Source organism: Larus michahellis, chromosome 2 (assembly GCF_964199755.1).
Source record: "Larus michahellis chromosome 2, bLarMic1.1, whole genome shotgun sequence".
NCBI classification, from domain to species: Eukaryota; Metazoa; Chordata; class Aves; order Charadriiformes; family Laridae; genus Larus; species Larus michahellis.
In genome coordinates this window covers 72,890,424-72,903,458 of record NC_133897.1, presented here as the reverse complement: position 1 = coordinate 72,903,458, position 13,035 = coordinate 72,890,424, and the positions used below count along the sequence as shown (strand labels likewise).

General features: G+C 45.3%; 1 protein-coding gene across 1 annotated transcript in view; it reads right to left on the bottom strand.

Annotated features, from left to right (window-relative positions):
- The window catches only part of GMPR (guanosine monophosphate reductase), a 40,302-nt gene extending 27,478 nt beyond the window's left edge, over positions 1–12,824 (bottom strand). Inside the window, exons 1-4 of the mRNA XM_074575860.1 lie at positions 12,187–12,824; positions 8,477–8,596; positions 7,700–7,783; positions 5,881–6,054 (exon numbers count right to left, since the gene is read on the bottom strand). Coding sequence (XP_074431961.1) covers positions 5,881–6,054; positions 7,700–7,783; positions 8,477–8,596; positions 12,187–12,273 — 465 coding nt within the window. The 5' untranslated portion in view covers positions 12,274–12,824. The remainder of the gene's footprint in view (positions 1–5,880; positions 6,055–7,699; positions 7,784–8,476; positions 8,597–12,186) is intronic.
- Positions 12,825–13,035: the final 211 nt, after the last annotated feature.

Genomic DNA, 13,035 nt, shown 5'->3' with positions numbered 1-13,035 from the left:
AACCAAGTGTGGTTCGGATTTCAGCTCTGTGGCTTGTCTCATGTGTACGGCATATTTCTAACTAGAAAAACTGCACAAAATAAACCTGCATGAAATACAAGTCCAGTTGCCCACATCACCCATTTTGCACTTGTACTGAAATGGGCTATTCATTTGTGGAGATCCAAATTTAGGATCTATAGATGTTCAGAAAACCTCTTATGTCATGATATTCCAGGACTTAGCAAGTGTTTGTAGCAGTACTGATAGGGGCAGAGCAAGAGGCAAAACCTAAAATCCTTACTTAATATTTTCTTAGTTTTTATTGAAACAAAACTCCTGCTTAAGTCAATAGGAGCTACCCAGGGAATGCTGGACAAGGCCTATTCTCCACTTACTGATTTTTGGCTCCTATTTCACAATTTATTTACTTTTAATAATTTTACTTCACCCTTTCATTAGCCTGAAACAGCTGACAAGCCACCACCTGAGGCACTTATAACAACAACGACACTGTTAGGCAGCAATTTGTGGTCTATGACACAGGACTACTTAACTTTGCTCAAAACTGCATGATATTGATTAAAATAAAATAAAACAAAACAAAGCAGTCGGGAAATAAAGAATATATAATAGGTACAGTGTTTCCGGCTAAGTACTGCCTGCTTTCTGATCAGTGGCAATTTGTTATACTAAGCGTCGCACACTCCAAGGTGGGATGATGGAGAGCATGCTGCTTACATTAAGGAAGTGGTTTACATCTGGAAGGCAGATGACTACCTGTGCAGCATGACATGCAGCACGTTACAACTTGGTGAAATACTGTAGTACATGCAATGGATTCACAAACAGAAACAAATGGGTATTAAAATCTGTGGGTCCATGAGATTTGGGATCAAATATGTATTTTACTTAAACAGTAGTGTCTTCTTATTAGCAGAGCACAGCGGGTTGTCAAACTGTCTCTTCAGAAATACTAACCAGACGTTTAATGTTAAGTTACTGCTAGAGAACGTTGGAACTGCATATGTTGATTCAAAATGCTCATCCTAGCAGGGAAAAGCACTTATGTCCGCAGCATACATTTTTTCCTGGAATGCATGTACACACATGAGTGGTTTCTGTCTTTCTGAATCTGCAGATCCTTAACAGATTTTCAAGGAGAATGTGGAGCTCTACATAGCAGACTTCAACCTGCCGATGACAGGCTTGCTTCTTTTAGGTACCTTTTGCAGACCTCAGAGAGCACAAAAAAACACTATAAGAGAGACACAGCTCTCTGTATGTGAAGAGACCCTAGCATCACAGCTGAAGAACAGGGAAAGCTGTTTTCTCACATCCATATGAACTCTGCTTCCATTGAAACCAATGCTTGCTTTAACATTGATGCCAGTATGACAGCTGAAAAGAGGTAAAAGACCTTTTGAAAGCCCCACCTGTAAGGTAAAGCGAGAATACTTCAACTAAAAAAAAATCTGAAAAGGTGAATATAGGAAGACTGAGACTACAGAGATGAAACATCCTTAAAATTAACTAAGAATATAAAGCAAGTAAAATAACTGGAACTTGTACAAAGAAGCCACTACAGACAATACACTTTGTGGTGTATTTGGGCAAGTAGTCAGGGAACATAGTAATTGGTGGAAGTACTGTATTAGTGAAAATCATGCTCATGTTAATGATCAGCCCATGTATCAATGCATTTCTAATCTGCTGCAGAACTGGCTTTCTTGAAAGATATATACCCCAGTAATTACCTTACTACTAATCTAACTTTGCAACCCTTGTCAGTGAAATAACAACATCAGAAACAACTGAAAGTCAGGTAAACTACCATGCTTTCAGTGCAGTCAGTTATTAGGGGTACAACAAATTGCCCTGGCTATGGGCCTGGCCTTACATACTCAGGACAACATTCAGCTGTACCATCACTCAGTGTGAAGTTTCAAGTGAGCATCATCCTGGCTTATTCCAGCACTACCCAGGATGACCGAACTGTGGGTCAGTCTTAAGGGAAGTCCTGGCCTCAGAAAAGTCAAAGGGAGCTTCACTACTGACTTTAACGGGATCAAGATTTCACCTAACAGGATTATAAAGGCTACAGCTTCTCTGACAGAGATAGAAAATTAGTGAACACAGTAGGGCAGTGCCTCTGAATTTCAGTCAGGCATTTGACAGTGTGCCTCATAAAAGCCTGCTATAAATATCGACTCACACTGACTAAGACAGGAACACTGCTGCACTGATTGAAAGCTGCTGGCAAATGGCAATGGATCAAGCTGGGGAGAAGCGTCTGTGACAACAGTTCTCAAACTTTCTTCTTGTATCCTAGAGGAAAGCACAGTCTGTGCCTCCACGCTATCAGGAACACTGCCAAAGGACAATTCCCACCCACCAAAGCAAGGGGTGCTTTACCATAAGATGGAGAGATGATGCCCTTTGTGGGGCCAAGACATACTAGGTGGGTGTTTGCACTCAGTATTGTAACTGACCCAAGACAGCCTCAGCAGCATCACTGTCTCCTACCCTGGGATCCCAGCTGGCCCCTGCTCTGAGACCCCAGCCCTGATCAACACGCCATGACTGGACTGACTTTGCTGCTTGTTCCAGAGATAAGTTGGGAGCAGTCTGCACAGCTTTCTCTGAATTCTGCGTCCCCTAAGGCCCTGAGAAGTTCTGTTATTGACTCCAAGGGGAGCAACAGTTTCTGGCCCCTGCTGTTTCCCTCTGCTCCCGCTTTGCAATTCCACTTGCCTCCCTCTCTGGCCCACATCTTGTGGGTGCTACTACATTTGCAAGTGTGCTTCTGCCCCAGCCTTTTCCATCCTGCCACACTCCCTGCTCCCTTCCCTAGGGCTTATTCTGTATAATGAACAGAGAACACTACCAAAAGAAAATATCAGGATAAAAATTTGGCAAAGCTTGCTGGCAAAGATATCTTAGCTTGCTAAACAGACTTCCAGTGAAATGGAAGAACGCTAACATCTATAATTACACTAATAAATAAGGTCTATGCTTACTTTAATATAAAGGCTCTGACCCTCCATCATGAATGTGAACTGAAGTTTTGCTTTAGACTTCAGCGAGTAGGCACAACCCAAGTACACGATGCTGTGCTACAGCAAAACAGCCCCACTGGACCTTTACTCTTGATTCTGGGGAGCACTGCTGCATTTGTGAGACACTGAGGAGACCTGAATACTCTTTCCTCCTCCATCCTCAATCTAATGAGTGAGTGAGGCAAGTCCTGTTGTACCTTTGTGTCCCTGTTTGTCTTCCCTATCCTTTGTGTTCCATTGGGAAATCAATCTTCTTTGTAAATTAATGTGAAAGGCAGGAGTGAAAAGAGCTTGTGTCAGAGACAGGTAGAAGAAAATAAGGTAATGTGATTATAAAAGCAAGTATTTAAAAAGGACAAAAAAATTGCATTTGTTAGGTTGTTACACAAGAGAGATCCTCCACCTGCACTGGAGTATCGGTCACAGAGAGTACTACATTAATCACAGTCGCTTTGCACATCACCTTTCAGCCTCAGAGCTGAACCCATTACACGGCCCCTGGGAACACACATTCCCTGAGACCTGGGGTTGGGTTACTGTTACGTACTGCACTGCAGCTGACTGTGGAATGAATGATCATGCCGAGGAAAGCAAACACGACAGCCTGCAAGGTCCTGGAGAACACTTTCAGCTATGAGAAAGCTCCTTTATTTTTATACCTTCTATTTAACTGCTAACCCTTTTGTTTGAAAGCCACAACAGCAGCGAGAATACTGCTGGCAGAGCACAGAGACATCAAAGCAGACAGAACAGGTAGCAGCAGGACATGTCTTCCAGAGTATCATAAAAAGAAGCCTAGATGAGCTCCTGCATTTCAGCCAGAAATAGCTTCAAAAGGCCATTTTGGCACAGAGTGTAAAGTAAACTCATTTGGAGGTGGGGTAGAGGTGTGCGTCCCTAGTTGGAATCAGAGACTTTCAGGGACTGCACAGACTCTAGAGGCTTTGGAAAATGGAAGGTTTTTCAACACCTCAACATTGTTAGCATGCTTTTAGGAATGGAAATTATCCTTGTGCAGGAGATTAAAACCATGAGGCATGCTAAACCATGTCCAGAGAAAGGAGCTACAATCAGAGAAAGCAAGCGAACAGGTCAGGGCTCTATATGTGCTCAAGCAGGTGGTGCTCTCAGGACAATGAGACTTGAAGCAACAATAAACTTCATAACAGAAGCAGAGAAACTAAGCAGGTAACTTAGTTGTGGATGAGACTGTGGGAGGTGGATGAGACTGGCTTAAGGACCTTGGACTAAAATCCGGGCTTGATACCTGACTTTGCCATTGACCTTCTGTGCCTTCTGGGCAATTCATCTTGGTTGAGTTCCCTCCTCAGTCAGCAAAGTCAGCAGTCTGGGGAGGTGGAGGAGGGGGTGACACACAATTTTCTTTCCACTCCTGATAGGGAAGATTATTTTTTTTAACTATGTGTTTTAAGCTCTCTCCCACAACTCTTCAAGCCGAAGACACTGGAGTAATCATATCACTAGGGACAATATTTCAGATCCAAAGCAAGGAAACAGATCCTTCTCTCATAGCAGTGAACATAGAGCAAAAAGCTCAAAAAGCCCACATCTATCATTTCATACTTCAAACAGCTCTCCCCAAAGCCATGAGAAATATGTCCATACCAAAAAGGTTCCCACATCTTCTGGTAGCTGTTGAAGGATACCTATTCATTAGCCTATGGTAACCCAGAACCCCACAGGCATTCCAGCCCACTTCCATTTTCCAGTGCCACCATCCCTCAGAGGCAAGAACACTGCCTTCCTCCGACATGGGAGGAAGGAACGTAGTCTCCCCTGAACTGCTTGAACATGCAGTTCTCTATTGAACCACGTCAGAGTGTGCATTTATGACTGTTTTTAACATTTATTTTACACGTGCGAAGCTTTGTGCCTGGCATGAAAGAGTGAGAAACTGTTGCCTAAACACATGATTTTTTGGTGCGCTGGCTTGAAGAAAGGCTGGTAGCCTCATTAAGAATCTGCTGCTTGTTTAAGAATTTCTGCTATTCTCATGGAAACAAATTCAGACCCATTTCTTCAAGAGCCCTAGGAAACAAACAGAAGCACCAGGACTCTGCTGCAAGGAGTCCCATGCCAATGCAAACAGGGCTGGAGGAAGCATGGCATTAGCGCTCTGAGGAGGGACAGTAGCATCACAGAAGGGGCATGAAAAGCCCTGGCATTGACTGTTTTGCTCCCTGATGACCCCATTCACAATTGCACAACACCCCTATGATTCTTATCACAGGCAAGGATTAGTCTACATTCAGCTGTCTTCATAGTGATCTAATAGAGAGAAATAGCCAGTGGCCTCAATTGACCAGAAACGTTGGCGCATTCCCACAGCAAACCTCAGCTTGGAATCACCAAAATAAACCTACACACTTTATGATTAGAGGTCACATCTGGTGTGGGAAGGAGGATGTGAGTAGGGAAAAAACTGGATCCACCCAGCCTGCCATGCCAACATCAAACTACTGTATCAGAACACACATTGAACATTCCCACAGAAATTATCAGTAATGGAAGACTGACAATGCCAACATGTTATTAAACAGTCGTCACTGGCTCAAAGTCAACATCTTGCTGAATTGAAAGGGTAGATGAATAGAGCTTCCGTCTACATTCTCAGAAGAGTATCTCTCCACACGTATTTGTCTGGAAGACTAGAGGTGTGAGTCAGACTTTTCTTTTCTTTCTTTTCTCTATTTCCTTTTATTAAGTGAGGACTCCAAAATTGATGGAGCTACCACAGAGCTTCTGATGCCTACCAACCAAACTCGGCCCTGCTCCTGGACAGAAATCCCACATACCCCCTCCATCCTTTCTACACACTTACCATAATGGTGTGATGTGGGAACAGGGCACGGACAGACTTCACAAACTCTACAAAGTGCTCTGAATAGCCGTTTGCCACATCCAGGCAGATGTATCTGATAGGTGGAATGGCCTCTAGAATACTTCTTAACTTGTCCAAATCAGCTTTTCCACTGCCTGAGCTTGCTGCTACATGCTAGAAAGACAGGGAGAACAAAAGGGAGTAGTAGTTTGTAAAAACTGGGACAAACACACACTTCTTATGTCTTTTTCTGCATAGTCTTGGGAGGACTTGTTCTGGAAACTAGTGAAAGTCATACCATATAATATGAAATAAATACCTTCCTGGGAATATCAATTTATTACTTCTGTTTTGTTCAAAGGCTCTAAAGAAAGCAAAACTAGCATTTTATCAGTTTTTCATTCACAAGTAGATTCTCATAGGCAAATATAATCACCTGAGATGGATGAAGGCTCAGCCATACCCATATTAACACAAACGCAGAAGCAGCCCTAACTTGGTGTATTTCCAGGAAGGCAGAGTGGCAAAATTTGGGGTACTGTCAGAGAGTGAGATCTGGATCTTTAAGTTCACCAAACACTCCCTTGAACTACAGAATCACAGAATAGTTGAGTTTGGAATGGAACTCTGGAGACTATGTAGTCCAACCCCCTTGCTCAAGCAAGGTCAGCTACCCTTGAAAACAAGCAGATTGCTTCCTCCTTTGTCTTCCTATGAGCTCTTTCCAATAGAAAAATAGTTTCCACAGCTGTTGGCCCACAAAACCTCTGTAGAGATCCAAGGTCACAGAGCAAGTCAGTATTTAATCACTAAGAGATCCTACTCCAGTGATTATGAACCACAAATGAGCTAAGTGCCAAAGTGTTCAGACGCAGGATATTCCTGGGACCACTTTCTATGCTATAGTGGCATATAAGCAACCCTAATGAACCTGAGTGATAGGCTGGCTTTCAGAAAATCCTGTAATCAATAGTCTTTATAATATAATTCTAAAATGTGACACAAGTAAAGAAACAATACAGCTGTGTGGTATTCTTTTCCGTACAGAAAAAGTTTCAAAACTGCACTGAACTCCAAGGAGGAGGGGAGACAGCCAGGCATGGTCTCATACTGCCTCTCCAGGTGTGGGGGCCTGCCAGAAGAACACAGAAGAAATCTGGACATGAAGAAGTCAAAACTTAAGTCAATGTTTAAATTTAGTAAATGGTGTTTCCTCTGTTACGGCTTAGGCTGGGACCCTGTGAACAAGTGGAGCAGCACAGCTTGTAGTAGCACAGTTTGAGCTCTAATGCAGGCAGGTAAATGGAGGACACATATGCTCTGACAACTTTCAATGCTCATCCCTGGGCCCCTCCAGCCCACAGGCTCCAGGTCCACTTGCATACCTGATAGCAAGGACACGGTATAGTACAAGGGCACGCAGGGCCAGCTTGTGGTTGGGTTACTCAAGGCTATTCACACTTGTGATCTTGGGCTTCTCCCTCACCAGCACTACCACAGCTCCCAACAGCAACAGAAGCACAGCACTTAGACCTATTCCCAAGTATTTCCTTCTTCTTTGTTCAGGATACTTCTCTGTTTCCATTCCAGGCATATATAAACTTTGCTTTTTTGCATCTTAATATAAGCACGTTCATAATGGACTCACACAGCTATTCTTTTTAAAGCAGGACAAGCCACTTCCCTTGATGCATTTAAGAACAGCAAATATCTTCATTCCCCAAAACCTCACTTGACAACAGTATTCCCAAGAGATCCCAGTGTATGTGAGTTCAGAAGAAAGCAATAAACCATAATAATTTACAGTGCAAAAATGTACCTCAAGGCATTCTGGGTGATTGGCAGCAAACAGTTTCCATTCTTCCAGAGAATAATGCTTGTGAATTGCAGTGAACATTGCATGCTAGCAAAAATAAGAAAACTGATATTAATGTCCAAGTTAGTCATCTTTCCCTCAGCTGTAGAATAGCAAGATATCAGAAATTACCATTTGAAGTATAGGCTCATCCTGCTTGAAACAAACAGTAACAGTGAAAAACAGACAAGGCAACTCCAGGCGGCTCTTCAAAGGTAACTACGCACACTTAGCTGATCTTTCAGGATCAGGTTTCTGATGCGTTTGATGAAGTTACAGTCAATATATATATTTTTAATGTGCTTATGCACTGCAAGAAATTAAGGTGAGGCTTGGGGTCAGAGGCTAATTAACTAGTGACTCCTGACAGCTGCAGCTTTATCCAGTAGCCTACACTTTCAAAACTGCTGTTGGCTAATAATTTTTTTCTGGAAGGGAGCACAATATACACCTCAAAACCTAAGTTCTAGGAGCTCTAGAAGCTCCACCTGAAGCTGAGCTACATCCAAGGTGGAAGCTTCCCAGTAAGTATCTCCACTGATACTATCTTATATCTGGAGCTCTGTCTCTGGTAACTGTATTGCTGGAAAAGCACAGCTGCTTTGCAGTGAAATCACACCTTCTTGTTCTTTTAACTCACGCCTCCCCATTCTCCAACAAAGATAGCTAAAAATTAACAAGGGCTGCTCACTGTCACCCAATGGCCTCCCAATTATTGCACAAATGAGAATTAAGACTTACTTTTGCCATAACCACGGCCATTTCAAATGTCCCCACAGTATCCATGTTTGCCACTATAATGGGAATTCCCGTGTATGTCTGCTTGGAGTTGCGGAAGGTGAAGGTGCGCGTGAGGTCGACCTGCAATGAAAAGGCACACATTCTTTTAAGTGATTGCCACCTGACAAGAGTTTTGCCACTGACTTCAGTAACAGCAGGTTTGGACACTGCTTCTTAATTTTCCTCATATTTCCTCCTTTCATTCCACTATTACCTCAATTTATTTACTTTGTTACAACTTCTGCCTTCCAAATAAGAAAGAAAATATAAAAGTAATGTTTTCTGTGCTAAAGAGTGTTTTTGCTGAAGAAAAAGAGAATCAAAATTAAAAAAACAAAACAAAACACAACACACAACCAAACAACAAGTCAGAAGGGGTTGGAAAGGAAAGAAAGGAAAATTAGGACTGTGGATTATTTTGTACAGAAGTAACCTCAGCTGTTCGTTTTGCTGCATGAGAAACCCAAGCTGAAGTCCTAACTCCACAGAAGTCAGAACTGGAACTCCCTCTGTCACAGAGTGCTTTGTCCCAATCTTTAATATAAATATAATTTAAACAATATAATTACTCAAAATCAAGCTCTTACTTTTGGCTATGGTTACCAGCACTCTTGCCTACAATATGAGCAACCATACCCTGGGTTATTAAATCATGAGACTGTTAGTTTCTAAGCTAATTTCTTACAGTTGTGTTAGCCTTCACCTTGAAAGTTATTTCTTCTTCAGCATCCTGAAATGATCATGGTAACATCAGGCATTTTGTTCCTTACATTTATTTGCAAAAGGTAATACCAAATCTAGATCAGTTCCCACTGGTCTACTTAGCATCTTGCAAAAGGGAAAAAAAAAAAAATCTAAGAAATGCACAACTGTAAGATATTAGGTTAGTCTCTTTAGTAACAATGAAAATGAAGGCTCTCTTACAGCTTTCATTACTCCTCACTTCAACCTTAACCCAGGAACATTCGAAGGCCTGAACTGAACCGAAATCCATCACCAAAAAGGAAGCAGTATTTATTTTCTATTTATTATTTATTTAAAATATATTTTGAGCATTGTCATATTGCAGGCTACATTCTGATTGATTAATATGGTGGGGGTTTTATTACCGATTTGTTAAGGGAAAGAACTTCGTGCTTTTAATGATATATTGTGAAAGAGGTTCTCATTTTGCATAAGCTCATAAGGGAAGGGTCACTTCAGTGAACAAGCTAAGATACAACTTAATGGAGACTCATCCTTCTTGTCATTTACTATCAGAGGCCCAATTCTCCACCCATCATTAATGACATTAACACTCTCATAGGAATTTCAGCTGCAGCTAACATGAGGAAATTATATGAAGAAGGTAGGTATGAAATAAGTATGAAAATGTAATGCATTTTATTCACTTTTAATGCAATTTATTAACTAGAAACAAGGAAAAAAGGACAGAATATTACACAACTAGTTCTACACAACCAATAGTCCAGAACCACTACGTTAGAGTTTTACAGAGGAAAAATGTCTCTTTCAAATGAACTTAAGAAAGAAGAGAGGAACAGTATATTTAAGAAAAGACTGAGGCAAGAGGCAAAGCTATGCTCTTTTCAAAAAGTGAAAGCAATCATGTAAAATTAAGCCAGTGCAAGGAATCAAACCAAGTACCACCACAGCAGACCTACATGGAGAGCTGCAAGCACTCAAAACCACCTAAGAAGCTGACTTAATCCTAGTTACTGCATAAAAAGCTATCCTTGCGCAAAATGAGGCATTCACACCAGAAAAACAGACGCTTGATGATACAAGCTTCAAAGCAGCAGCTTGCTGGGTAACAGGCACTGTAGTATGCTGCCTCTGTTCCTCTGCCAGAACTATTTATTTATATTCTTGTTTTGAAGCAGACTGGGGCTGTCCATTTCAGATCTGGCTCTCACAGACACTGTTTATTCCTGTTGCTACAGCCTCAGTGATGGTGTCCAATTTCTTAACCTTCATCAGTTTCCAGACCCTCCTCATGACATGCACTTTTTCTCATGTGAGATGTTTTTAACAGTTCATCATAGCCACCCGTTACAACCCTGCCATATCAGCTCATGTTCCTCCTATCATTTTCCCTTCCCAGCAGCCCTTCTTTCTACAGCCTGCACACAGCTAAATATACAAAACATGGCACTTGAAGGAGCCATGTGTCACTCGGTGGAGCACAGCTCCACCTGTTTGCCAGGCCAGCACAGTGAATTTTAAAGGAGGACCACAGGTCTCTCTTTAAAAAAGGGGCTGGAAATTTAGGCTGGAAAGGGCCTACAGGCCTTATAAGGAGTAATTGCACATGATGAGTTACTCAGCCGGGACAACCTTCTTTGTGAATTAAAAATGACTAGCCTGCGACTACCTTTCTACAGGAAGGGCCTCTCCAATCTTACACCTTCATAACAGCAAAAAAGTTTTGCCTAGTTGTTGCCCTCAAAATCCCTGGCCATAGGCCACAATAAACATGGCCACCCCATTTCCTTTCCAGTCTTGAATTTCTACCTCACTTGATTTGCCTCCGTCTCTCTCTCTTACGACTCCACTTCCCCTGGAGAAAAGCTTAATCCTCTTTCCATCCCCCAACACAACGTAATTCCTTCATTAGTCAAACTAAATCCTTTGTTAACCTTGGGGTTATGTGAGGTAAACAAGAAGGCACCTTCAATCCTGAGGCAGCCATCTTTTTTTGTAGAGGCAATCCTCACGGGATTTCCTGGGGGTCTTTCTTGATCCTTGCAGAGAAATAACTACAGCAGTGTCTTGGCTAACAGTGGCCCTGGGCCAGCAGGGACTTGGAGCCCCAGGCAGCCCAGGCCACGGGGGTATGGCTGGGCTCTGCCCACCCAGGTCCTGCAGCAGCAGGAGCCAAATCCTGGGGCTTAATAATATAAGCGAGGGTGAAACGCACCCCACCGCCCCACGTTTCCACCTGATGGGATACCAGCCCGGCACTCCCTGTGCCGCGGGAAGCACTCCCCAGCATCTCCGCTGGTTGTTGTTTTGCTTTTTTTTTTTTTTAATTATTAGTACTATTTTTTTAAAAAGAGCATGTCGGTCACTCCGTAGCAGCACTGCCCACAACCCCCACCTCCCCGGGCTGAGGGTGAAGATGCCTGCCGGCCCGGCCCGCCCCCACGGCCTTCTGCCGGACCGGGGCGCGAAACCGGACACCCGGCGAAGGGGCTTGGGCAGAGCCCTTCGTTCACCGCCACCCCTACGGCAGGCGGCCCCCCCACCGAAACCGGAGGTCGTCCCCCCGCCCCGCTCAGCGCCGCAGAAATCTGCAGAGGCACCTGTCAGAAGCAAATAATCCTCCTCCCTCCCCATCCTTTTCATTTTTGCTGAGGAGCGGGGGAGGACAGCGCGGCACCGGCTTGTAGCGGTGCTCGTAGCGGGGCCGGGGCTCGCCTCGCCAAAGGGCCGGGGGGTGGGGGAACGGACGAACGACGGAAACGCCGCGGGCGCCGTAACCCCGGCCCCCTCCTCCCAGCAGCAGCGGCACCCCCCCCTTCCCCCGCCGCGCAAAGGGCGTTTCGATCGGGGAGGGCATTGCTACGTTATACGGGGGAATAAAAATAAAGCGGGGAAGGAAGGAGGGTTAAGGAAGTTAGGCGCTGAGAACGGAGGAAAAAAAGCATGCCGGGTCTGAATGCCCCCACCTCTGATCTGCTTTTGAGGCTGCTTCTTTTAGGTCTGAGCAGGACATCTTTAAAGTCCAGTTTGAGGTCTGCGTCTACCCGGGGCATCTTGCTGGGCTGGCGGGGTGCGGGGGCCCGGGCTCTCCTCGCGGCAGTGGCGGCCCCGCTGCGCTGGCTCCGCTCCGCTGCACCGCACCGCCTGCCGAGCCGCGCCGGCCAAAGCCCGCCGGCCGCCCACCGAGCGTATTTATAGGGCGCGGAGAGCGCGGCGGCGCGGCCCTAGCCCCATCGCTTTATTAGGAGAGGGTTGTTTTTAGCTGAGCAGCCGGCCGCCCCCTGCCCCTTCTCCCGCCGGGGCCAGCCCTTCTTCTCCGCCGGGCTGGGCGCTCTGTGTGTGGCGTTGCGGCGGGGGAGGGGGGGGGGGAGACGGGGACGCGGCGCCCGCCCGCAACCGCCCGTGCGGGGCGAGGCGCGGGCACCGCCGGCGGCACCGCCGCCTTAAGGGCAAAGCAAGGGCAGAGGAAATGGCGCTTCCATGTGGGCGAGCCGGCGGCCGCCGGGTGTAGGAACCCTCCGCGCAGCAGGGCGCTGCGCGCCTGCTGCTGCTAGGCGGCCGCTGAGGGGCTGAGCTGACATCTTGCCCACCCCCTCCACTTCCTGCGACCTGAGTGGCGGTTGCGGACCAACGGTTGCGGACCAACCGTCGCCCAGTGCGGGGGCAGCCGTGAGGCGGCCACACCGACGGGGGCTGTGGCGGGCCTGCCCGGCGTTTTTTGGGCGGCTGCGGCACGGCCTAAAACCGTAAAAAGCGTAGAACCATAGAATATTTGGGTTGTAAGGGACCATAAAGATCATGTAGTTCCAACCCCC